At 42.9% G+C, this 23750-nt stretch overlaps 1 protein-coding gene across 2 annotated transcripts in view; it reads right to left on the reverse strand.

Annotated features, from left to right (window-relative positions):
- CPAMD8 (C3 and PZP like alpha-2-macroglobulin domain containing 8) overlaps positions 1-23750 on the reverse strand; it is a 69053-nt gene that overhangs the window by 16378 nt on the left and 28925 nt on the right. For both annotated transcript variants that reach the window (XM_071451774.1, XM_071451773.1), the window contains exons 24-36: positions 23228-23526; positions 21841-22066; positions 21112-21288; positions 19008-19089; positions 17162-17318; positions 16655-16729; positions 13594-13759; positions 11892-11978; positions 10859-10995; positions 10376-10531; positions 9937-9999; positions 8376-8614; positions 3817-3904 (exon numbers count right to left, since the gene is read on the reverse strand). In XM_071451774.1, the coding sequence (XP_071307875.1) occupies positions 3817-3904; positions 8376-8614; positions 9937-9999; positions 10376-10531; positions 10859-10995; positions 11892-11978; positions 13594-13759; positions 16655-16729; positions 17162-17318; positions 19008-19089; positions 21112-21288; positions 21841-22066; positions 23228-23526 (1952 nt within the window). The remainder of the gene's footprint in view (positions 1-3816; positions 3905-8375; positions 8615-9936; positions 10000-10375; positions 10532-10858; positions 10996-11891; positions 11979-13593; positions 13760-16654; positions 16730-17161; positions 17319-19007; positions 19090-21111; positions 21289-21840; positions 22067-23227; positions 23527-23750) is intronic.

Consider the following 23750-nt stretch of genomic DNA (forward strand, 5'->3'; position numbering starts at 1 on the left):
TTTGGCAGTGTCCTGTCCCTCCAGGCCTTGTCCTCAGTTCCTCTCCAGCTCTCCTGGAGCCCCTTCAGGCCCTGCAAGGGGCTCTGAGGTGTCCCTGGAGCCTTCTCCTCTCCAGGTGAGCACCAGGGAACAATTCCTGCCCAATATCCCATCTAAATGGGACTTTTTTCCCATCTAAATGGAATTTTTTCCTCCATCTAAATGTCACTTTTCCAGTGGAAGCCATTCCCTGTGTCCTGTCCCTCCAGGCCTTGTCCCCAGTCCCTCTCCTGGAGCCCCTTTAGGGCCCTGCCAGGGGCTCTGAGCTCTCCCTGGAGCCTTCTCCTCTCCTGCCAGGGAACAATTCCTGCCCAAAATCCCATCTAAATACGACTTTTTCCCATCTAAATGGGATTTTTTCCCATCTAAATGTCACTTTTCCAGCAGGAAGCCATTCCCTGTGTCCTGTCCCTCCATCCCTCGTCCCCAGTTCCTCTCAGGCCCTGCAAGGGGCTCTGAGGTTCTTCTGCTGAGCTGGATCAGGTGGGGCTGTATCTGCATTTTGGGCTTGTATCTACTGATATGCCTGGGTTTTGTCACCACATTTCATTTTTAGAGATGCAAAAGGGTTTAAATGCAATAAAACACCACGGAATTCAGGTCTTCAAGGGGAACAGTCCCTCTTGAAGATGCAAAATTCTTCCCAATTTAGGAAAATCTCCTGCTTTCCAAAGGAAGCAATCCTGGTTCAGCAGCAGAGCCTCCTGGGCTCACACACACACTTATGACAGGGAATTTTTGGTTTTGAGGCCATGGAATAGGGTGGCCAGAGCAGCTGTGGCTGCTCCTGGATCTCTGGCAGTGCCCAAGACCAGGCTGGACAGGAAAAGGGGGGGAAATGGGGAAAAATGGGGGGGGGGGGGAAATGGGGGGAAAATGGGAGGGGAAATGGGGGAAAAATGGGGGAGGAAAATGGGGGGGGGGAAATGGGGGAGGAAAATGGGGGAGGAAAATGGGGGAGGAAAATGGGGGAGGAAAATGGGGGAGGAAAATGGGGGAGGAAAATGGGGGAGGAAAATGGGGGAGGAAAATGGGGGAGGAAAATGGGGGAGGAAAATGGGGGAGGAAAATGGGGGAGGAAAATGGGGGAGGAAAATGGGGGAGGAAAATGGGGGAGGAAAATGGGGGAGGAAAATGGGGGAGGAAAATGGGGGCAAAAGGGGAAGAAAAAAATAAATAATAATAAAAAAAAAGCAGTACAGGAATATATTCCTTGAGAACTTTCCTGTTCTCCTGCAGTGAAAACCCTTCACGCTCTTTCTTTTGACCCTTTCCCTCTGCTCACAGAACATTCCATAGGTTTAACACCATGAAGATATCCTGTTGTTCTCCTCCTGGGACATTTGGAGCTCTCTCTGGTTCTAATCCATATTTTTTCTACTGTTATTTACATGAATGTGCAAGACACTTTATTTGACAGCCCTACACATGCCCATCACTCCAGCACCTTCAGCAGAGGGGAAAAGCAGGAACCAAACCCACTGCAGGCTCCTCACCTAAATTTTCCTTTTTTTTTCCCCCCATGGGGTTGCTGGAGAACTCCTGCTCCCACCTGAACATTCAGTTGGTTGCATGAGAGAGAATATCAGACCCACAGGCAAATAAAATCTGACTCATTTTACATGCTTGGGTTTGAAAAGAGATTTCTCCACGTGCAGCTTGTGAATGGATATAAATAACTGCAGTTTTTCTCTTTATAGGAATAATTCCATATCTGATCCCCTCTTCTGAAAGGATGCAATTGCTTCTCAGGCATTAATACAAAAATTTCTGAGGCTTCAGGGACATCTGACAGCAGCTTCTGACATGGATTGTAAACCCCTCCAGAGGGCTTTTTCCTCCAAGAAAATGCAATGGTGTTTTAATTATAAATCAGCCATATCAAGGGAAATCCTAGAGAAGATAAAGCAATGTGCACTCCTCCTTGAATTATGAGATCAAATTAAACTTCACAATGATTCTACTTAAAAATTCTTTCCTGAGATCCCTTCTCTTCCCAATATAATGAGGTAAAGTTATTAACAGAAGAGGTTCTTTAGAAGCAAAATATTTTTACCAGCTTTCAAGGATGCAAAAGTTTTACACCTCTTCAGTTTCAATTATAAATCAGCCAAATTAAGGGAAATCCTAGAGAAGATAAAGCAATGTGCACTCCTCCTTGAATTATGATATCAAATTCAATTTCCCAACGATTCTACTTTAAAATTCATTCCTCAGATCCCTTCCCAATATAAAGTTATTAACAGAAGAGGTCATTTAGAAGCAAAATTTTTTTACCAGCTCTCAAGGATGCAAAGATTTTGCACCTCTTCAGTTAAACAGCCCTTAAAAAAAATAAATCTTTGCAGCACAAGAACCCCAGCAGTGAATGCAACGTTCCACAAAATGTAATGAGTTGCAATGAATGGAATACTCCCACAAATATAGAGCAAAGCTCAAGATTTCAGTTCTTCTGCCCTGAAGGGCTGGCTGGGCACGAGGCACATTCTGTCCACCTCAGCTTGGCTGCAAGAAACACCATGTTCTCCCAGAGAGAAGGGGAAAAAAATAAAAAATAAAAAGGGCAAAAAAATTCCAAGACACAGAGCCTCCAAAGAAATGGGATCCAGATGTTGGAGATAACACAGCTCACTAAGCAGCCATAAACAGCTCCTGTTAGAGCACATTTGCACCTCAGCTTTTCCAAGGGCTCTCAGTTAATTACTGGCTTGGCCAGGTTGGGTTTGCTCAGCCTGCTCTGAATGCCTGTTCCCTCATTTCAGAGAGATTTTTTGACAAGTGGAATCTCTTCCTCCCCTTTCTCAACGTTAATTGCATCTTTTCAGCAGTGCTCTGACACTCAATGGCCTCCTCCTGGCCCTCAGAGGGAACCCCTCCCAGGCAGAGATCCACATCTCAACCCTGCACCCTCATCCCATTGATCCCATCCCATCCCATGGATCCTATTGATCCCATCCCACTGATCCTATCCCCATGGATCCTATCCCATCCTATTGATCCCATCCCATGGATCCCATTGATCGCATCCCACTGATCCTATCCCATCTTATTGATCCCATCCCATGGATCCTATTGATCCCATCCCATCCCACTGATCCTATCCCCATGGATCCCACCCCATCCCATGGATCCCATCCCATAGATCCCATCCCACGGATCCCATCCCATCCCATTGATCGCATCCCACTGATCCTATCTCATCTTATTGATCCCATCCCATCAATCACATCCCATCCCATGGATCCTATTGATCCCATCCCATCCCATTGATTCCATCCCACTGATCCTATCCCCATGGATCCCACCCCATCCTATTGATCCCACCCCATTGATCCCATCCCATGGATCCTATCCCATCTTATCAATCACATCCCATCCCATTGATCCCATCCCATGGATCCTACCCCATTCTATTGATCCCATCCCATCCCATTGATCCCACCCCATTCTATTGATCCCATCCCATCGATCCCACCCCGTTCTATTGATCCCATCCCATCCCATAGATCTTATCCCATTCTATTGATCCCATCCCATTGATTCATCAATCCCATCCCACTGATCTCATCCCATTGATCCCATGCCATCCCACTGATCCCATCCCACTGATCCCATCCCATTGATCCCATCCCATCTTATTGATCCCATCCCATAGATCCCACTGATCCCATCCGAATCCCATCCCACTGATCCCATTCCATCCCATCCTATTGATCCCATCCCACTGATCCCAATCCCATCCCATTGATCCCATCCCATTCCAATTCCATCCCTTACCTGCTCCAGGCTCTCAATATCTGCCCGAAACCCCGAGAACAAAGGCACTTCCAACACAGCCATGTTTGAGGATCCAGAGTGCAGCCATCTTCCCATGGGAACAAAAACAGAGAAAATGGGAACAAACTCAGGATCCATGGGCAACTCAGAATGGAGAAACCAACTCCAGAAGAAGGAAAAAAAATAACATATTAAAAGGCTCTCCTTGTTGAAGTGCTTGGAAAAAGCCACAAGCCACAAGTTGGTTTTTAAAAATCCTCTTTTCTGCTTTTATTTAACAAAATGATGCCCAGCTCACAGGGGGTAGGAGATGTCCTGGAACACAGAGGCAGAAAAGCAGAGGGATGCAGTCACCTGTGGGGCTGATTGCTTTCTTTTTCAATTAATCACTGAGAAAATGCCCTTGGGAAAAGGAAATAAACCCTTGGAGTAGGAGAAACTTCTGTTCCACCCTGAGAGGAGGGCTGTGGATGGACTGTGGTGGGAAAGGGATGCTAATCCCTGACACCAGGCAAGGTCATTCAGTCCTGGGCTTCCATAAATGCCTGTTTCACCCCTGGCACTGAGAAAAGGACTTCTGCTAATGAGTCAGTAAAGTGCTGTTAAATCACTGCCTGTATCATCCTCCAGAGTATAACTGAAAACTCAGAAAAAATCTCTGAAATTGAGTTGTTATAAATGTGCACAAAACCCCACACAAGAAAGGCGTGGAGAGAAGGGGCAAAATCTCAATTTTTGCAGCATGGCAGAGGAGTGTCCATCCTTAGGCAGCTCCTGGAATTCCAGAACAAGGGGGGGCTCCTTTTCTCTGTGCTGCCAGCAGCTCCCAGCCCTCCCTCCTTGGCAGCTCACCCATTTGCTGTGCCCTACCTGGGCTGGGCCCAGCAGGGAAATAGGGGGAAAATGAGGGAAAATGAGGGGAGAATGGGGAAAGCTCTGAGAAAACACAATCCCACGGCTTCCAGCACCAGATTTGCCAGCTCTGAGCTGGCTCCTCTCTCTGGAGCCCCCTCAGCTCAGGGATTGGGGTGCCACACCCCAGCCCAAGGCTCACAGTAGCATGAGGAGGCTCTGGGTGAGGCACTCAGGGCTCCCAGAGCCATTAAACCTCCTCAATTCCCATCTGACTCCATGCTCCTCCTGGTAATGGGCACAAAAAGATGCAAGAGCATGCAAAGTGTACTCAAACAGAGCCACAGTCCCAAATAAATCATCCAGGATCCCTCAATTCCCATCTAACTCCATGTTCCTGTTGGTCATGGGCACAAAAAGATGCAAGAGCATGCAAAGTGTACTCAAACAGAGCCACACTCCCAAATAAATCATCCAGGATCCCTCAATTCCCATCTAACTCCATGTTCCTGTTGGTAATGGGCACAAAAAGATGCAAGAGCATGCAAAGTGTACTCAAACAGAGCCACACTCCCAAATAAATCATCCAGGATCCCTCAATTCCCATCTGACTCCATGCTCCTCCCGAAAATGGGAACAAAAACTTGCAAGAGCATGCAAAGTGTACTCAAACAGAGCCACACTCCCAAATAAATCATCCAGGATCCCTCAATTCCCATCTGACTCCATGCTCCTCCTGGTAATGGGCACAAAAAGATGCAAGAGCATGCAAAGTGTACTCAACCAGAGCCACACTCCCAAATAAATCATCCAGGATCCCTCTGCCTGCATCTCCCCAGCCTCTGTTACACATCACAGCTCTGTTTTCCACCCTGGGCTCTCCCTAACCCTTCAGCAGTGCCCCAGGGATGTCACTGGCCATGGCAACACTTCATCACATCCTGAGAACACCCCCAGCTCCAAAACAGCTCAGTTGTCACCCTCAGCTGCACTCCTCTCTTCACACTGCCCCAGCAAGATGATGATGATGGAGCTGAGAGCATCATTACAGCAAGAAGGGGAGGAAAGGAAGATTTCATTTGCTTTTGTTTCCTTTCCAAGCAATCCATCTCCCTGCACTGGGCTTCTTCTCAAATTTCTGCCTCAGCTGCAGCAATTCCCAGGACAGGAGTTTCAGAGCTATCAGCAGAGAGGTTGTGCTGATGCAGGGCAGCCTCCTCAGCATCTGACACCACTGTGGAATTTCATCCTCTCCCCAAAACAGGCTGAGGGCTCGGGCAGGGGGAGAAGAGGTTGGCACAGTGACATTGTGACACTTGGGGGCAGTGCTTGTGCCACAACACATCCCCACGGACCAGGGGCAAGTTTGGGCCAAGAAAAACAAATCCCAGCTTTTCCTGGGGCCCTGCAGTCTCTGTGTGCCCTCGTCTCTGCAGGAAGGAAGCGACAGAAGCTGATAAGGGAGCCAGAGTTTCCCATTAAGCTCTGATAAGGCAGCCACAATTTTCCATTTCCATCTGAGGCACTCTCTGGAGTTCTCCTGTTGTAGAGAAGCAGCACCTGCCCTGCTCCTGGTCACAAACATGAAATTCGTTCTAAATAATAAAGTCAAGTCAGTAATATTTGTAAAACTATTGACACAATTAAGATATTAGTTAACCAGTTGAATTTACCTTCCTCTTTGAGAGTTTTAAGAAAGTAGTCCAGAATTTTTTCTTTTCCTCCTTACACAAAGAAACCACATCACATTTGTAATTTGGAATGACTCTGTGGTGAAAATAATCCAGAATTTTTTCTTTTCCTCCTTATACAAAGAAACCACATCACATTTGTAATTTGGAATGACTCTGTGGTGAAAATAATCCAGAATTTTTTCTTTTCCTCCTTATACAAAGAAATCACATCACATTTGTCATTTTCAGGGTTTGGAGAGGCAATAATGAAACTCAGTGATAATATAAGAAGGAGCTGTCCCTTCTTGACCAGTAGGTGAAAGATGATTCCTAAAGGCCAACCAGGTCTTAGATCTGTGTGAGCTGATTCAGTCCTCAGCATCAGCTCTTTCCCCTCATTGCTAACACAGCCCCTGACAATTTTGGGGCTGTAAGCATTAGTCCAGTTCTCCAGATCATCTCTTCTTCATGGTCTGGCTCAGTGGTACTCTGGCATTGATTAAAAAATGTGCCAAAGATTGACAGACAACACTATATATGTGTAAAGATATATACACTATATAATATAGAATATATATATTTACAAACTATATTATGTATATATGTATGAATATTATATATTTATATATTATATTATAAATATTTTATAGATTTTAGATACTTATTATTATTTATGATCAATATATATTTAATATCTAAATATTATATGTATATATTAACTATTTATATAAAGAGGAGGGCAATAGTAAATTTCTGCCCTTTTTTTTTTCTTTTGAGGAAAAAGAAAATTGTTTCTGTAAGAACTGTGGATTTCTAATAATAAAGGACTTTTCATGCCTTCTGATGATGGAGTTTCTGTATCACTTTTTCTGTGTCTGATACACCTTTGGTGACAAAGCACACACCAAGACCAGCAAACCAAGAGCTCAGTGAGGAGCAGGACTGGCATTTCCTACTGGTGCAGGTCTCCAGGATATATACACTATATATAATATAGATATTTACAAACTATATTATGTATATATAAATATAATATATTATATATTTATATATATTTATTATTATTTATTTTTAATATTTGTATAAAGAGGAGGGCAATAGTAAATGTCTGCCTTTTTTTTTTCTTTTGAGGAAAAAGAAAATTGTTTCTGTAAGAACTGTGGGTTTCTAATAATAAAGGACTTTTCATGCCTTCTGATGATGGAGTCTGTGTATCACCTTTGTCTGTCCCCGATACCCCTTTGGTGACAAAGCACACACCAAGACCAGCAAACCAAGAGCTCAGTGAGGAGCAGGACTGGCATTTCCTACTGGTGCTGGTCTCCAGGATATATACACTATATATAATATAGATATTTACAAACTATATTATGTATATATCAATATAATATATTATATATATTATATATTTATAGATATTTATTATTATTTATTTTTAATATTTGTATAAAGAGGAGGGCAATAGTAAATGTCTGCCCTTTTTTTTTTTCTTTTGAGGAAAAAGAAAATTGTTTCTGTAGGAACTGTGGGTTTCTAATAATAAAGGACTTTTCATGCCTTCTGATGATGGAGTTTCTGTATCACTTTTTCTGTGTCTGATACACCTTTGGTGACAAAGCACACACCAAGACCAGCAAACCAAGAGCTCAGTGAGGAGCAGGACTGGCATTTCCTACCTAGTGCAGGTCTCCAGGATATAGACACTATATATAATATAGATATTTACAAACTATATTATGTATATATAAATATAATATATTATCTATATTATACATTTATATATAAATATTTATTATTATTTATTTTTAATATTTGTATAAAGAGGTAAATTTCTGCCCTTTTTTTTTTCTTTTGAGAAGAAAGAAAATTGTTTCTGTAGGAACTGTGGGTTTCTAATAATAAAGGCCTTTTCATGCCTTCTGATGATGGAGTCTGTGTATCACCTTTGTCTGTCCCCGATACCCCTTCGGTGACAATGCACACCAAGACCAGCAAACCAAACATTCTGTGGGGGGCAGGACTGGCCTTTCCTACCTGGTGCAGGTCTCCAGGATGACTTTGTACTCCCGGTGGTCCTGGTCTGAGGCCGGGTCCTCGTCGTCCCCCAGGGCCCTGTCCCTGTGCAGGGCTCCGGGGCGGCGCTCGGAGCCTGAGCCCGAGCGCAGCGGGGCCGGGGCTGGCAGGGGCTGCTCTGCCTTGGGCTCCTTCAGGTTCACCAGCAGCTGGAAGGCTGGCTTGGCTATGGGATCAGGCACGTTGTAAGTGACATCAATCTGCAGCGGGAAGAGGGGAAATAAAAGCTAATCAGGGTGGGTTATTACAGCTCCATTGTAGTCTGTCACAGACATCTTTGATGGAAAATCCTTTCCTCGGGATTTTTGCTCCTGAGAAGCTGAGAGGCCTCAGGAACAAAATGTAACCAATGGTTATCTGCTGCTGTGGAATGCAACAGGTGCAGCTGGGATTGTGGTTGTTCCTAATTAATGGCCAATCACAGCCCAGCTGGCTCAGACTCTGTCAGAGACACAAGCATTTGTTATCATTCCTTCTTTTTCTATTCTTAGCCGGCCTTCTGATGAAATCCTTTCTTCAATTCTTTTAGTATAGTTTTAATATAATATATATCATAAAACAATAAATCAGCCTTCTGAAACATGGAGTCACATCCTCATCTCTCCCCTCATCCAAGAACCCCTGTGAACACGGTCACAGTAATCCAACGTAATGTTGACACTGACACAAAAAAGTGTCCACAAACATCCAGCAGACACAAGAGCTCCTCAGAGGGGGAGGCAACAGAGGCTTTACCACATGTGGTAATCACATATCCTCTGAACACAGACAGACATGGTTCTCTCCCAGGATTTTCCTGGGAAGCTGTGAGAAAGTTCAGAGAAGAGAATGAGAAACAATTCATGTCTCCATTTGCTGCACCTGTTGTTGTGCACAGGTGTTATGGAGATTGTTTACCAAAGGGTGATTTCTTAATTGGACACTGGATGGTGTTTGGATTGATTGACCAATTAAGTTAAAACTGTATCAGACAGTCTGTGAAGGTTATGAGTTTCTTTATAGTATAGTATAGTATAATATAGTATAGTATAGTTTAGTAAAGCAATTAATCAGGTGATTTCTTAATTGGACACTGGATGGTGTTTGGATTGATTGACCAATTAAGTTAAAACTGTATCAGACAGTCTATAAAGGCTATGAGTTTCTTTATAGTACAGTATATTATAGTATAATATAGTACAGCTTAATAAAGCAATTGATCAGCCTCCTGCAATCATGGAGTCAATGCTAATTATTGGAGCCATGGAGTCAATAGTAATTATTCCCCACTCAGGGGGGATTGTTATTTGCTACAATAACACACACAGTTCTATCTCTATCTAAGCTCTACCAGAGCTTACATAGACATCTCCACATTCACTTCCCAAATTAAAGCAACACCAAGAGTTACAGAATTATTTTGAGAGAAATTCCAAGTGTAAGTCCTTCCTCACAGCAAAGTGGGATTAGAAAAGCAGCAATCAGGCTGTGAGGTTAGAGATCATCTGCTGCCATGCCTTCTCCAGCCCCATGACAAACTTACCTGCATCAGACAGCAGCCTTCACCCTTGGCACTCACAAACAGCCCTGTTGGAATACTGGGGATCTGGGGAGAATGCACAAGACAAGGCATGGTGCTCAGAATGGAAATGAATATTAAATGAACTCTGTTCTGTACAAAATACCTTTATAAAGGACATTGCAGAAGGGAAGTGAGCATGGCTTAGTCTCTTCACCACCTGCACTTACAATGGCAGAGACAAACAGCAGCACAAAATCAACATCAGCCATTGGTTATGGTGAAAAATGCCTTTAATTAGGAGTGCTGCCTCCTTCCCAGCAGAATCCAGCCACAAACCCACACAAAGTCCCCACAGGTCTCAGTGCTTCACTTCTGCTTTTACCATCACTGATCCAAGTCCTCATTCAGAACCCAGCTCACATGGATTGCTTTAAAACCCTGCCTGCACAAAACCACCTACCACTGCAGTCTGAAGGACTTTTTTATTCATCTTGTTAAGCTCAAAGGTCTCCTGGTAGTCCAGGTTTGTAGAAGCCAAGGAAATGGTCAGGTTGACTCCTCCAACATAAGAAAGGATGGCATATTCAGCCAGAGCCTGCAGGGCCACACAGGTGTCCTGGGGGCCAGAAGAGGGAGAAATCAGAATAGTGAAGAATTCAGGAGCACAGCAAACTTCCAAACAGCTCCAGCTGGCACAGTCTCCCTTATTAATTCATATAGCAAAAGAAACATCAGGTTTTGCTCACTTTTCCTATCAAAGGCACCTGTGAGGACAAACTCTGGGTTCCTTTCAAACTACCAGCCTGAGGAGAAAGCAGTAAAGAGCCGTGGAAAGTTTTTCTTCTTAGCAGAACACAAATAATTTCTGTCAGGAAGATGGAAACTCCACATTCCTGGATCAATTGCCAATGCATGCACCCCAGCTGTTCCAGAGGCTGCCCACCTGAGTAGATGAGAATCCTCCCAGTGCATTCCTCTGCTGTGAGAGCCACTTGACCACAGGGAGTGCAGAGGCCACATCTCCCAGGAGTGTGTAGGTCAGAAGGGCATAAGATGTCATTTCCACCTCTGCAGAAACAACTGAAAGAGGTGTGAATTTAAATTAAAAAAAAAAATCAAAATACCACATAGATGTGAGAATCCAGGTCTAGAGATAGTTCTATGAATATTGATTAACTGAAAAATAATTCTAAAAAGTTAAAGAGTCTGTAGAAGCAAACACAGGAAAAGGGAAGTTAAAATGTCTGCACCCCAGGTGCTTCACCTGCCTAAAATATCTCTGCTTTCAACAAAAGCCTCTCTTCAGGCAATAGATAGCCAAGAATAAAGATATTTACACAATAAACTCCTTTCTCTTGACTGTATCCCACAAGTAATTCCTCTCCCACTCCAGTTCTACTCTGCTGCTGCCCTGCCCTAGAGATTTTCATACAATATCCAGTCAGATCCCTCTTGAGCACTGCTGCACCTACATGATATCCAAAAGGTCAATGGCTTCAAGTGGCTTGAAAATCACAGCATCATTCAGTTTCTGTGGCTTTGACAGCCAAAGTGTAGAAAAACCAGCTGAAGAGTCAGTGCTACAATCCTTATGTTCATTTGAAAACACAAAGACAAATAGTTCTAAAATTAAATTTATTTGAATTCCCTCAGATTTCCATTTTGAATGATTACTCCCTGACAGAAGAGTGAGAATCACTTGGGATTCTGTCTCTATAAAACTGGAGTGAAAGCTGATGAGACATCTGGGGCTGAAAAACCTGTCCTGTCTGGACCACATCTTACTCTGCCTCTCATTTATTCTTTCAGCACCATGTTACCTGCCTTCCTGAGCTCTCTCTTCCCTGGACCCTTCCCTGACTGAGTGACAATTCCAGAACACCTTATATTTTATAAACCATTCCCTGCAACACATGCAGGCTGGTTGTGGCATCCCCTTCCCTTTTCTCTGCCTTTGCCTCCAGATTCCCAAATACCTGATTGAGAGAGTCCATCATTAAACCCCATGAAGGTGTCTTCATCAGTGACAAGGGTTCCTGTGAGGCTCCAGTGTGTAAATCCATCTGGGAGAAGAGGGCAGAGGGACAGGGCTGTTATCAGAGCAGCTGAGCCTCTGTGCAAGGGAAGAGTCAAATTCCACTTTTGCTCCCTGCCCTGAGCTCCCTGTCCCTCCTCCTGGACATCCAGTCCCTGGGCTCCCTTTGGAATGACAGAGATCATTCAAAAAAGATCAGATGATCTTGGATTTTGGATTTAAATACACCAGCAGGGAATGTGAGGTGTTGCAGGGCCTCTGACACCTCTACAGGTGTTACTGCAGAGCCTCTGAACAACTCAAAATCACTCTGCTGGTTTGAGAACTGAACTGAACACCAGGGCTGTGGCTCTGATCTCTGTGTGGGACACTCACTCATTAATTGGTCCCCTACAATTCAGAATATTCTCTGATTTTGCTGCACTTGCCTTCCTTCAGCATCAGCCACATGTGTGGAGCCCTCTCCAAAGAGAGCCAGGAGCATCCTTGCCTTACTGTGCCACCTTGGGTTTGTATAAAAATTTTGCCTCTTAATTTTTTTCCTTTCTTTATAATCTACTGAAAAAAGTCCAGATTTAGAGTTTGTCCTGTTGGTGTTCCTGTTCTGATAGGATTTAAAGGATCCTACCAAGGGACTGATCCCAAAGAGGGCACAAAGGAGCTTCATGGTAGCCCAAATGTGCTTGTGAAAGGAAACTGTGATGATTTCCATATGAACACAGATGTTATCACTTTAGAGAGATGGGATTTTTCTTCATTTATTTTTTCCAAAATCAGCCTCTTTCAATGAAATTGTCAGTGAGGAATCCCTGATCCCCCAGGTCCCATCCTGTCCAGCAGCTCAGATGATCCAGTCTGTGTTTGGATGGTGTGGGGACAGAATAATGAAGAACACAGGAACACAGCAAACTTCCAAACAGCAAATCTCCCTCATTAATTCAATTCTGGAAATTTGAACCATCAAGTTTTGCTCCCTTTTCCTATCAAAGGAACCTGTGATGATTTCCATACGAACACAAATGTTATCACTTTAGAAAGATGGGATTTTTCTTTTCTTTTTAATTTTTTTTCCCAAAATCAGCCTCTTTCAGTGAAATTGTCAGTGAGGAATCCCTGATCCCTCAGACCCCATCCTGTCCAGCAGCTCAGATGATCCAGGCTGTGTTTGGATGGTGTGGGGACAGAATAGTGAAGAACACAGGAACACAGCAAACTTCCAAACAGCAAATCTCCCTCATTAATTCAATTCTGGAAATTTGAACCATCAAGTTTTGCTCCCTTTTCCTATCAAAGGAACCTGTGATGATTTCCATACGAACACAAATGTTATCACTTTAGAAAGATGGGATTTTTCTTTTCTTTTTAATTTTTTTTCCCAAAATCAGCCTCTTTCAGTGAAATTGTCAGTGAGGAATCCCTGATCCCTCAGACCCCATCCTGTCCAGCAGCTCAGATGATCCAGGCTGTGTTTGGATGGTGTGGGGACAGAATAGTGAAGAACACAGGAACACAGCAAACTTCCAAACAGCTCTGCTCAACTCCAGCTGGCAGAATCTCCCTTATCAATTCATATAGCACAAAACCCACCAGGTTTCTGCTCCTTTTTCCTGTCAAAGGCACCTGTGAGGAGAAGCAGCTCCTACCTTGGGTGATGGCCATGCTGTTCATCCTGCGCAGCGTGGCAGCTGCACTGGGGCTGTGCAGCAGGGTCAGGGCGTAGGCGCTCAGGGCAGTGGTGTAGGGATCTTCTGCTGAGTACAGGTTGGACTCCAGGAAGTGTTTTGCTTTTTCTACAGCTGTTCTTTCTTCCTACATTCACAGGGGAAAGAGGCCAGGTAGATGTACCAGTCTCAGGAGTTGGAATTGCTTTATTACTTGTTATATTAAAAAAAAAAGGCAACTTGTAGCATTCACATTCTCTGAAAAAATCCCCATTTTTCTCCTAGGAAGCTGAGAAGCCACAGGGAAAAGGAAAACAATTCTTATCTCATTTGCTTCTCCTCTGTTTTGCTCGTGTGGAATGTGTTTGGAGATTGTTTCATTGGTTTATGGTGTGAATTGTTTTTACTCTTTGGCCAATCAGTGCCAAGCTATGTCAGGACTCTGGAGAGAATCATGAGTTCTTAATTATCTTTTTAGCCTTCTGTAAGAATCCTTTCTGTTTTCTTTAGTATAGTTTAGTATTCTTTAATATAATATAGTATTATAAAGTAACAATATTCTTTAATATAACATAGTATTATAAAGTAACAATATTCTTTAATATAATATAGTATTATAAAGTAATAATATTCTTTAATATAATATAGTATTGTAAAGTAATAATATTCTTTAATATAATATAGTATTGTAAAGTAACAATATTCTTTAATATAATATAGTATTAGAAAGTAATAATATTCTTTAATATAGTATTAGAAAGTAATAAATTAACCTTCTAAGACCATGGACTCAGATTCATCATTCCTGCCTTGGCCGGGACATTTCCCAGCAAATACAATAGCAACCAAACAAAAACCACCAACAAAATCCAAACAAAAACCACACAGCCAACTCAGGAAGATACATTTTGCTCTCTGCAGAACAGCATGGACACTTTGAGAATACATTGGACACCCTGAGAAAAGCCATGCATCAAAAAAGTGCAAACAGCAGAGTGAGAATGATTTAGGCAGAGAAAAGCCATGCATCAAAAATTAAAAAAAAAAAAAAAAAAGGTGCAACCAGCAGAGTGAGAATGATTGAGGCTAACTTTTAGACACACTTTTCCTCCCCTGCAGCTGAAGAAATGGAAGAAATCGTGTGCCCTGCAAGGCAGCAGATGAGCAGGGCAGGGTGAGCTCTGTGCTGAGGTTTGATTGTGCTCCTGACACTCTGCAGCGTCTGGCAGACGCCAGAGGATAATAAAGGCCAAGGTTCCCAGGGGTCCCTGCAGCCAACAAACATGTTTTATTAACTCCCCCAATGACCTCACCATGCAGGAACGTGGCTCTGATAATTTATAGAAACAATTTAATTGGACTTGATGTAATTTGGTTCTCCTTTGATTTCCCTGTGGCGCTAACCTTGCCCTTCCTCATTTCCTAGCTAAGATCATTAGGAACACTCACAAATCTCCTCCAGGAAAACCATTAGAATGCACAGCAACTGCCCTGCCACACAGAGCAGCCCAGAGAGAGCATCACATCACTGCTGACAGGGAGGCAGGAAGTTCCTCTGGGAGCTCTGCAGGGTTTTCTGAATTTTTATTAAGGTTCAGAGCCTTCCACTCCAACAAGGACAGGGCTTTAGGGGGCATCTGCCTGCAGCAGCAGCTCTGTTTTTCTTTACTCTTCAGGCTCCACAGGGATGGGTGAGGAGTGTTGAGGTTATCAGAGGTCCTGAATGGGCACTGGCTGCTCTGACACCTCACAAACTCATCAAACCCAAGCAGTGCCTGAACGGGCCCTTCTGTGTGAGAGCAGATCTCCAAGAGATGCTGCAACATCCACTCTGCACCTCCTTGTTTCACCTCCCAGCCCAGCCCTGCCCTCTCCCTTGGCTGAAGGGCAGGGGAACATCTGCAAGGGAGCATCTTCCCAGTCCCAGCCACTGGAATGTGTCACCACAACCTTATCTAAACATCCCCATCCCAGTGAAGCTGCATGCTGGCAGAAACACAGGAGAGGGCAGTGTGGAAGGGGCTAACAACGGGCCTGTTAGCTAAAGGAGTGAGAAGAAGCTGAGAAGTAAGAAGAAACTGATAAAGAGCTCTCTCCAAGGCTGTAGCCAAGGAGACCGAGGGAAGAAAGATAGAAGAACTTTGCAGCTGGATGAAACATTTTTAGAAAGTTAATTAAGTCACTATAACTTCTCACCAATAGTATTATGTTGATTTATTGTGGCCAATAGTAAAGATAGAAGAAGGATAAACAATTGGAAAGTGTATAAAAATCAGCCATATTCAATAATAAAGTGTTGCCAACTGAGACTGCTTGTGGTCTCTGCTTTATGTCGTGACCGCCTCGACAGGGCAGGAGCACTGAGTTACCAGGAGTTTGAAGGAGGAATCCCAAAAACACCAGCTGTACTGCAAATTTGGGGTTTTTTTCCAGCAGAATTGGCTGTTCCTATGTAACTGCTTCTCTTTTTTGCAGCGTTCCTGTTCTGTCTCATTGCAAAGAACAGAAACGTTTTTCTCCAGAGCCCTGAATCCAGCTCAGAGCAGGAGCTCAGCTCTCCAAAGGCACTGTAATCTAACAGCAGTAGCATTTTGGCCACTGCAGCCAAGCCAGACCACAAGAGCTCTCTGGATCCCCAAGTTCAACTGCTTTTAGCACCAAGCCAGAATTTCTGAGTCTGTGCAGGCAAGAGAGCAGGATCAGCACAGGCTGCACTCACAGCTTGAAGCTAAGAGGCAGAAAAACTCCTTTTGCAGTAATTTCTGGGAGAGGTTGAGGGATGGGGCTGCAGGGAAGCGTTTTGCTCTGCTGGAATAATCATGAGCTGATGGCTGGAGGCTGGGAGACCACCTTGAACAATTTCAGAACAGATTCTTTAACTTCAGAACAGCCCCAAGGCTTTCCAGCAGCTTCCCCTTGCCTGGATGCTGTCAGTCATTGCAGAGAGCACAGAACCTCTGAAGGCAAACAGCAGCAAAATGAAGTTCTTATAAAGAAAGAATAGAGAGAATTTTTGGAGGTGTTTTAACCAGGCTTTTGTTACCTCAGAAGTGACACCTGTTTCCAGAAGAGATGCAACCACATAAGCTGTCAGGGAGATCTTCCCATGGATCCCACCCTGGAAGGGCAAACAACACAAACACTGGATGAAAACTATAGAAAAAGACTCTGGGGAAAAAAAACAGACTTTGAAGCAACCCAAAGGATGTGTTAGAACTGGAGGAGAAGCTGAAGCATCACCAAATTTCTTTTCTTTGCACACAAGGAGTACAAAATTTAGGAACCCAAGCCCACGCTGGTTGGAGCAGCTGTCCCTGGCCTGAGGACACATTCAATGCAGGATTTTATAAGATTTCACACCTTGATTTCCACCCTCTGGGGACGCCCCACAGGCACATTCTGATGGACCTTTCTGAGCTGAAATTCCCCTGTTCTCCCTGTAGCATCCCAGCCTTTCAAGTGCAAAATTCACGTTCAAACTGCATCACTTCATGCTCTGATAATAACTTTAAAATGTCCTTGCTGCAAGTTGATCCTGGGTGGTTTTTACCTGAATGTCCTTGTTTAGTATCCTGCCCATAGCAGGGAAAGAACCATCTTCCTTCTGGTGCTGGATGATCCAGTCCTTGGCAGCTGTGAGTTCTTTGGGGTCAATGAAAATAAACCCACGGGACTGAGCAAAGGACTTGAGGACAAAAGCTGTTAACCTGTAAAAATGAATTAATCATCTTTTCTGAAAAAACAAATTCAGATTAAAGTACCTGTAAGGACAAAATTATATTCTTAGAAAGCACAAATTGAAAAAAATCTTTCTGGGAAACTCTAAATGTTGTTCTTAAAAGTTCATGGGACATAAAATCACCTGAACACTGTCCAGGCTTTGGGTAAGAAAAGGATTAAAGGTCAACAAAATAAATTGAAAAGTAGAACTCAAAGGTGTATTTGTCATAATTATGGCACACTCTGAAATATAGTTCTTTTTTATCCAAATTATTAAAGTTTTTAAGCTAAGAATCAATATTTTAAAATTAAGAATCAATATATTTCTCATAAGAAATCCAGATCCTTTCCTCAGGCCTGAAGCTGTGTTACACTTTATACAGAATTAAGACTTCAGAAAGCACCAGAAGTGTTTTTGGAATTCTAAAGCTCTGACAACAAGTGTGAGCACTGGCCAGCTTGGGGGGATTGAGTCATTGCATTTACAAGCCCCTGAGGAATGGGAGGGTAGCAAACTCTGCTGCCTGGCAGGGGATTTTTGGAGTGTTGAGTAATTCTGTGTCACCACATCTCACATCCAGGGACTGGGAGATGCTGGGGCCGAGGTGGAAGCTCCCTGTGTTATAGATACATATTAGAATATTGGCTTTTTGCAAATATTGAAATGGATTTTATATGTGTGGTGTTAAATGACTTTGTTACAAAGATGGAGTTTTTATTTCTGTTGTTAATTAAGTTTAGACATAGGAGTAAAATAGCTTATATAAATATGCTTATGTTAAAATGCCTGCATGGCATTTTAACATAAGCATATTTATATAAGCTCTTTATGGGATAAGATCCAATAAAAATATAAGATAAGATAAAATAAATAAAAATATAAGATCCAATAATAATATAAATGAAGACACCTGCTACAGAAATGCCAATTATCAACACTCACTGACTGAAGGCAGTGAAGAGCAAAGCCCAAAACTAAAAATGATAACAAAAAAAAGATTAAAACCACAACCAAGGAATTCACATACTCTAAACAAGTAGAACCAATGAGGAGCCATGTTAAACAATTCATAGAATATGTAAACTAGCTTAGAGAAAAAGTTTATGAATATACAACAAACTGATGTCCTAGAAAATGTATTTAAGGATTTTTTCCAAAGATCACAGTGCACAAATCCAAAGATCACAAAGTGCACAAACCCATCCTGCTGGTCCAAGGTACAAGGATGCCTTTGAGGGGTTTTGAGTTGGTTTTGAGTTGGTTTTTTACCTGACAGAAGCCTCTGCCACATTTCCCTGCTTCAGATAAAACCCCCTTCCCTAATGGAATCAGGTGCTTAATTACCCCTTAATTGCTACTCCAATTGCAGATATGGTCCTTAACTACAGCTTTGTGCCTGAAACCTGGACTAATTAGTAGATTTAACTCTCTTTTAGCTGCTCCTGGGTCCTGAATCACCTATAACACATCAGAGCAGCACTGTACAGCAATTCCAGAGCCACTAAATATTATTGCATCATTTCTACTCTCCACTGTGTGTGATACAGGAGCTGGAAAATGACTCCTCTTCCCCAGCCCAGTGCATTTTTCCTGTTCAGCAAACACTTAGAACGTTTCCACCTCGGTTTTAACTCAGTTTGAAGCAGTTTGAGCTCAGTTTTGAAGAGCCACTCACCACATGCTCCCCGAGGAGTCCCTCTCCCCAAAAGCACTGTAGGAGCCATCCTGCCTCTTGTAGGTCAGCTGGCGTTGGTAGCCTGGAAGGAATTGGGGAAAAGAAAAGAAATTGGAAAGAACTGGCGAGTCCAAAACCTCCTCACACAGAGAAAAATGAGTGTTTGAAGTGAATGAAGACTCAGAACATCTGGAACATGTGTAGGGGATTCTGCTGCCCGAGGCAGCTTCTTATTCTGCTGTGAGTGAGAGCCAGCTCTGTGTGCACTTCATCCAGAAATCTGCTCAGGGTAACATCTGGGACACTGCAAATGCTAAAAATCTGACACTTCTCTGAAGAAAAAGCATTATCAAAAGGTTTTTACTTAATCACACAGCCACTCTCCTTCCATTTGACTTCCATTTACAAATGAAAAGGTTCTGCCTGTGACATTGCAGCTGGATTTTGACTTTTCCCAAAGCTGTTGCTTGGAACAGCTTTAGGTAACATAAAAACAACAGCTGTGACCTCAATGCATGTGAACACCTCCAGCTGCAGGGGCTGCCCCAGGGCTTGCTTCAGACATCATTATTAACATTATAATAATTAGGTGAATAATTAAGGTGAATGCTGAAGATAAGAACTCCCTCCTGGAATGTCTTCTGAGGCTGAAAATGAAAATAAAAAAATTGCTCTTTCTGCTAGGAAAATGATTTGTTTATCAGACCTGTTTGTCTACAGCCATGCTCATCCCAACAAATGAATTGTATAAAATGTATATTGGGTATCCATCCAGTTTTCCCCTGTTCACCTGCTTTTTGGGGTTTTTTTTTTAGTGGGAAAGTAGAAAAAATACTGACTGCTTTAGCCCAGGCCACTTCAAAAGAAGAGGGAATACTTGGGAATTATTGGTATTTATTATCAGCACTTTCCATGATGGATGCTTGAGGGATGAAGAAGTTTTCTGGCTTGGTAAATCACAAAAGCAATTCTAGAGTGAGCATTTCCCATCTAAACCTTACACTTGGCAGGGCTGCAGGGAACATAGAAGGGTTTAAAACCCTTGGGAGTTTCTTCTGTAAGGGTTAATTAGCAAACAGGATTTGGAGCCAAAAACCTGGAAGGTTTGCAGATTCATAAAAAGAAACAAAAGCAAATGTGATGTTGCAAAGGAAACACTGACTCAGGCCATTAACAAATTCCCTTTGCCTCTCTGCTCCCAGCAAGCCCAGAAAATTACAAGTGAAATGACTGGAGCCAGGCAGAGGAAGCAGAGCTGGGCTTTTGCTGCTGAACACAAGAAATATCTCACATATCAAATGTTATATTGATATTTTCAGAGGAGAACCACCTAACCCTGTCACCTCTGATTTCATGACATGACTATTGTCTGACTCATACACAAGAGAGCTTTGTCCCTTTGGGCCACTCTGGTTTTTAATGATCTCTGAATTCTTACTTGTCCTGAGAATTGCACTTAGTTATAAAACTATTTTGCATGTGGCTCTTCCCAAAACAAATGCTGAGAAAAACAGTGCAAAAAAAAAAATTAAAAAAAAGGAAAAAATGAAAACAAAAAAAGGTTGTTTTGAGTTGCTTGGTAAAGTAGAACAGGACACTGAAAGGACAGATAACCTAGAGCCATGTGATGAAGGCTGTTAACTACTTTGGATACTACATTTTGATTTTTGGTATACTGTTACTAAGAAAATACTGCTGAAAATACTGTTTAAAAAGAAGTCCAGAAAAGAGCCAAAACTCTAGTGTCTAAAGGTTTGAAAAGATAATTTATGAATAAGGCAAAACCCCCTAAATATACAGATTTTCACTAAATTTAATTTTGTTTTACTTTCTAAAATGTTTAAACATAGAAATCAGCTAAGGAAAAAAAAAGAAATCAATAAACATCTGAACTAGGAGCTACTGAAGGGAAACAGAGATTATATATCAGAGGAAAAATATCTTGCCATCAAAATCTGTCAGGCTGTGAGATCATCCTGCAAGAAATTACGAATCCCCATCACTTGGGCTATTCTTGATAAGAAAAAGTGACATGTAAAGCAAAACTACGAACTCAAAGCCTTTTCTCCACCTGTGAATTCAAAATTTAATTGTGATGAGTTACCTTGAAGGAGGTAATCTGTAGCTTCAACCTCCACCTCGTGGCTGAGCTGCTTGGTTTTCTGCAGGTATTTCAGGACAAAGACATTGGGAGCAAAGTGGATCATGTTCTGCTCCCCACAGCCAAAGGGCAACCTCAGCAGGTTGTCCAGGTTGTTCAGGGTAGGACCCATCACATCTCCTGATGAGAAAGAGGGGAATTGCTCAGGATCAGGGGATTTAAGGGTTTCTTTCGGTGTTTTGTGGTTATGCCCCACCTCACTGCACTAATAGCTCCTGGCTACCCCAAATCAGCTTAAATCAACTGTGAAAAATGGAAAGTCCTTCAGCTGTTAAGTCCCAGCCCTTCAATCTCTTGTTGGATTAAAGAAATTCCACATTTCAGCCTCTGATTATCCATGACTTCCCAGTTTAGAGCAGTTTAGAACTCAGCACAATTTGTGATGAGGATGACAATGACATAAACACCACGAGCAGTAACAGACAGTGCCCCTGCCAAGCCCCTCACTGCCACCAATTTCAAGCCACTGTCAACCCAAAGAGGCTTCAAACAAGTGCCAAAAAACCCCCAAGGAATGATCTGCCCCAAAATTAAGCTGCAATAAACCTTTTAAAGTGCCTGTGACTATTTTATCTGCTGTGCATTACTCAAGAACTGGTCAGAAGTAACAGCTGGAGCATCTGTTGACATTTGGGAAGGGGTACCTAAGTGATACCTCCTGATTATTGATACCTATTATTGAAGCCGTAGCTCTTTCTGATCCTGGAATTATGTTGTGGGGAACTCCAAGAGTAAATGCTTCATTGTGATTTTCATCAGTCTCTTCTTTTCTCCAAATTTTAAACTCTCCCATTGACCCCCAGCCTGTGGAAAAGCCAATGTACTTCACCTCAAGCTGTTTGGGGACTGTCCACTCCACAATTATAGATTCGTTTAGCACCCGAGTACCGTGGCCAACCTGAAAGGGACAAGAGACCATGGAGTTCCAAGAGCTCCACACAGGTGGAGTCACCGTGCCTGGGGTGCTGGGACACCTCCCAGCCCAGGTGTGCCCTGCAGGTGCAGCAATACCTCTCTCCTTCCCACCCACAAAACAATCCAGGGGAGAAATCAATGAGAAATCAATGAGAAATCAATGAGAAATCCACGGGCTTGGCCTGCAAGGTTTCATCAGTGAAAATGTTGAGGACTTATGGAAGAGGTTTTAGAACAACTTCTGTGAGCCAGAGAGAAGTCTGAGAAGAGGATCCATGTTTGCCCCTAAAAGAATTTTCTACCAAGGTCATTGACATAGAAACCAAGAAAGAAAGAAGGAGAAATGAGAGAAACCTGCAACTATTCCAATAAACACGTTGTTTGTCCTTCCTGACCAATGAGTAAAGTGTAAACTTATGAGCTTTGTAAGAATGTATAAAAAGCATGCATGCTTTTTATAAATAAAATAAATAAATAAAACCAGTTTGAAGCCTTCTGAAAATGGCAACAAGACAATATGGCAAATAAGACAATGGCAAAAAGACAAAACATTGCTGTGACCGTGTTCACAGGGGTCTGAGGATGAGGGAAGAGATGAGGATCTGACTCCATGTTTCAGAAGGCTTGATTTATTATTTTATGATATATATTATATTAAAACTATACTAAAAGCATAGAAGAAAGGATTTCATCAGAAGGCTGGCTAAGAATAGAAAAGGAAGAATGATAACAAAAGCTTGTGGCTGGGACAGAGAGTCTGAGCCAGCTGGGCTGTGATTGGCCATTAATTAGAAACAACCACATGAGACCAATCCCAGATGCACCTGTTGCATTCCACAGCAGCAGATAATCAATGTTTACATTTTGTTCCTGAGGCCTCTTCAGCTTCTCAGGAGAAAAAATCCTAAGGAAAGGATTTTTTGTAAAATATCATGGCTACACATTGCTCTGTATTGTCTCCACCTCAACCAGGACTGATGGCCTGAGAACATACTGGTGGCAAAAGCAGATTTGTTGTGATCACAACAGCCTGACCAGGGCTTCAGAGGGAAAAGGCAACAGGAATGGAGCTCAAGGAAAAACTGCTCTGTGTGTGCCCAAACTCAGCTCACACAGAGAAGAGACTCCCAGAAGAATGCAGTACCTGGATAACTCCATTTTTCCAGCTGATCCAGAAGCTGCGGAATTCATCCCAGGAGAGGATGCCAGGCGTGTCCCTGCTGGCCACTGGCTCTCCCATTTTGCTGGTGGAAATCCAGGTTCTGGAGTTCTGCTGTCCCCCGATGACGATCTCGGCCATCTCGGCCATGTCGTGGGGGCCCGAGGACAGGGCCAGGTGAGCATCATTGTGAGCCTTCACTGCCAGCTCAAAGTGCCTCATCTGGGCTGGCTTCTGCAGGTACTGGTACTCGTATTTGTTAGGTGTGGAAATGTGGATTTTCTCTAGTCAGAAAAACAAGGGGACGTTGTAAGGATTGGAGCTCAGCTTAGAGCTGATAACTGAAATTCAAACGGAGCTTTGCTCAGCACATGGTTTTGTTCCAGCTTCTATTGAAGTATTGATGTTGGGAAGGATGAAAGTTTGACAAGAAAGTCTCACAGATACGTGTGCTTGGCAGACAGATCTTTAAATGTAGAGTCTGATGAAGGAATAGAGATGGAAGCAA

Source organism: Agelaius tricolor, unplaced genomic scaffold (genome assembly GCF_023055355.1).
Source record: "Agelaius tricolor isolate 1412-34295 unplaced genomic scaffold, bAgeTri1.0.p SCAF_33, whole genome shotgun sequence".
In the NCBI taxonomy this organism is placed as follows: domain Eukaryota; kingdom Metazoa; phylum Chordata; class Aves; order Passeriformes; family Icteridae; genus Agelaius; species Agelaius tricolor.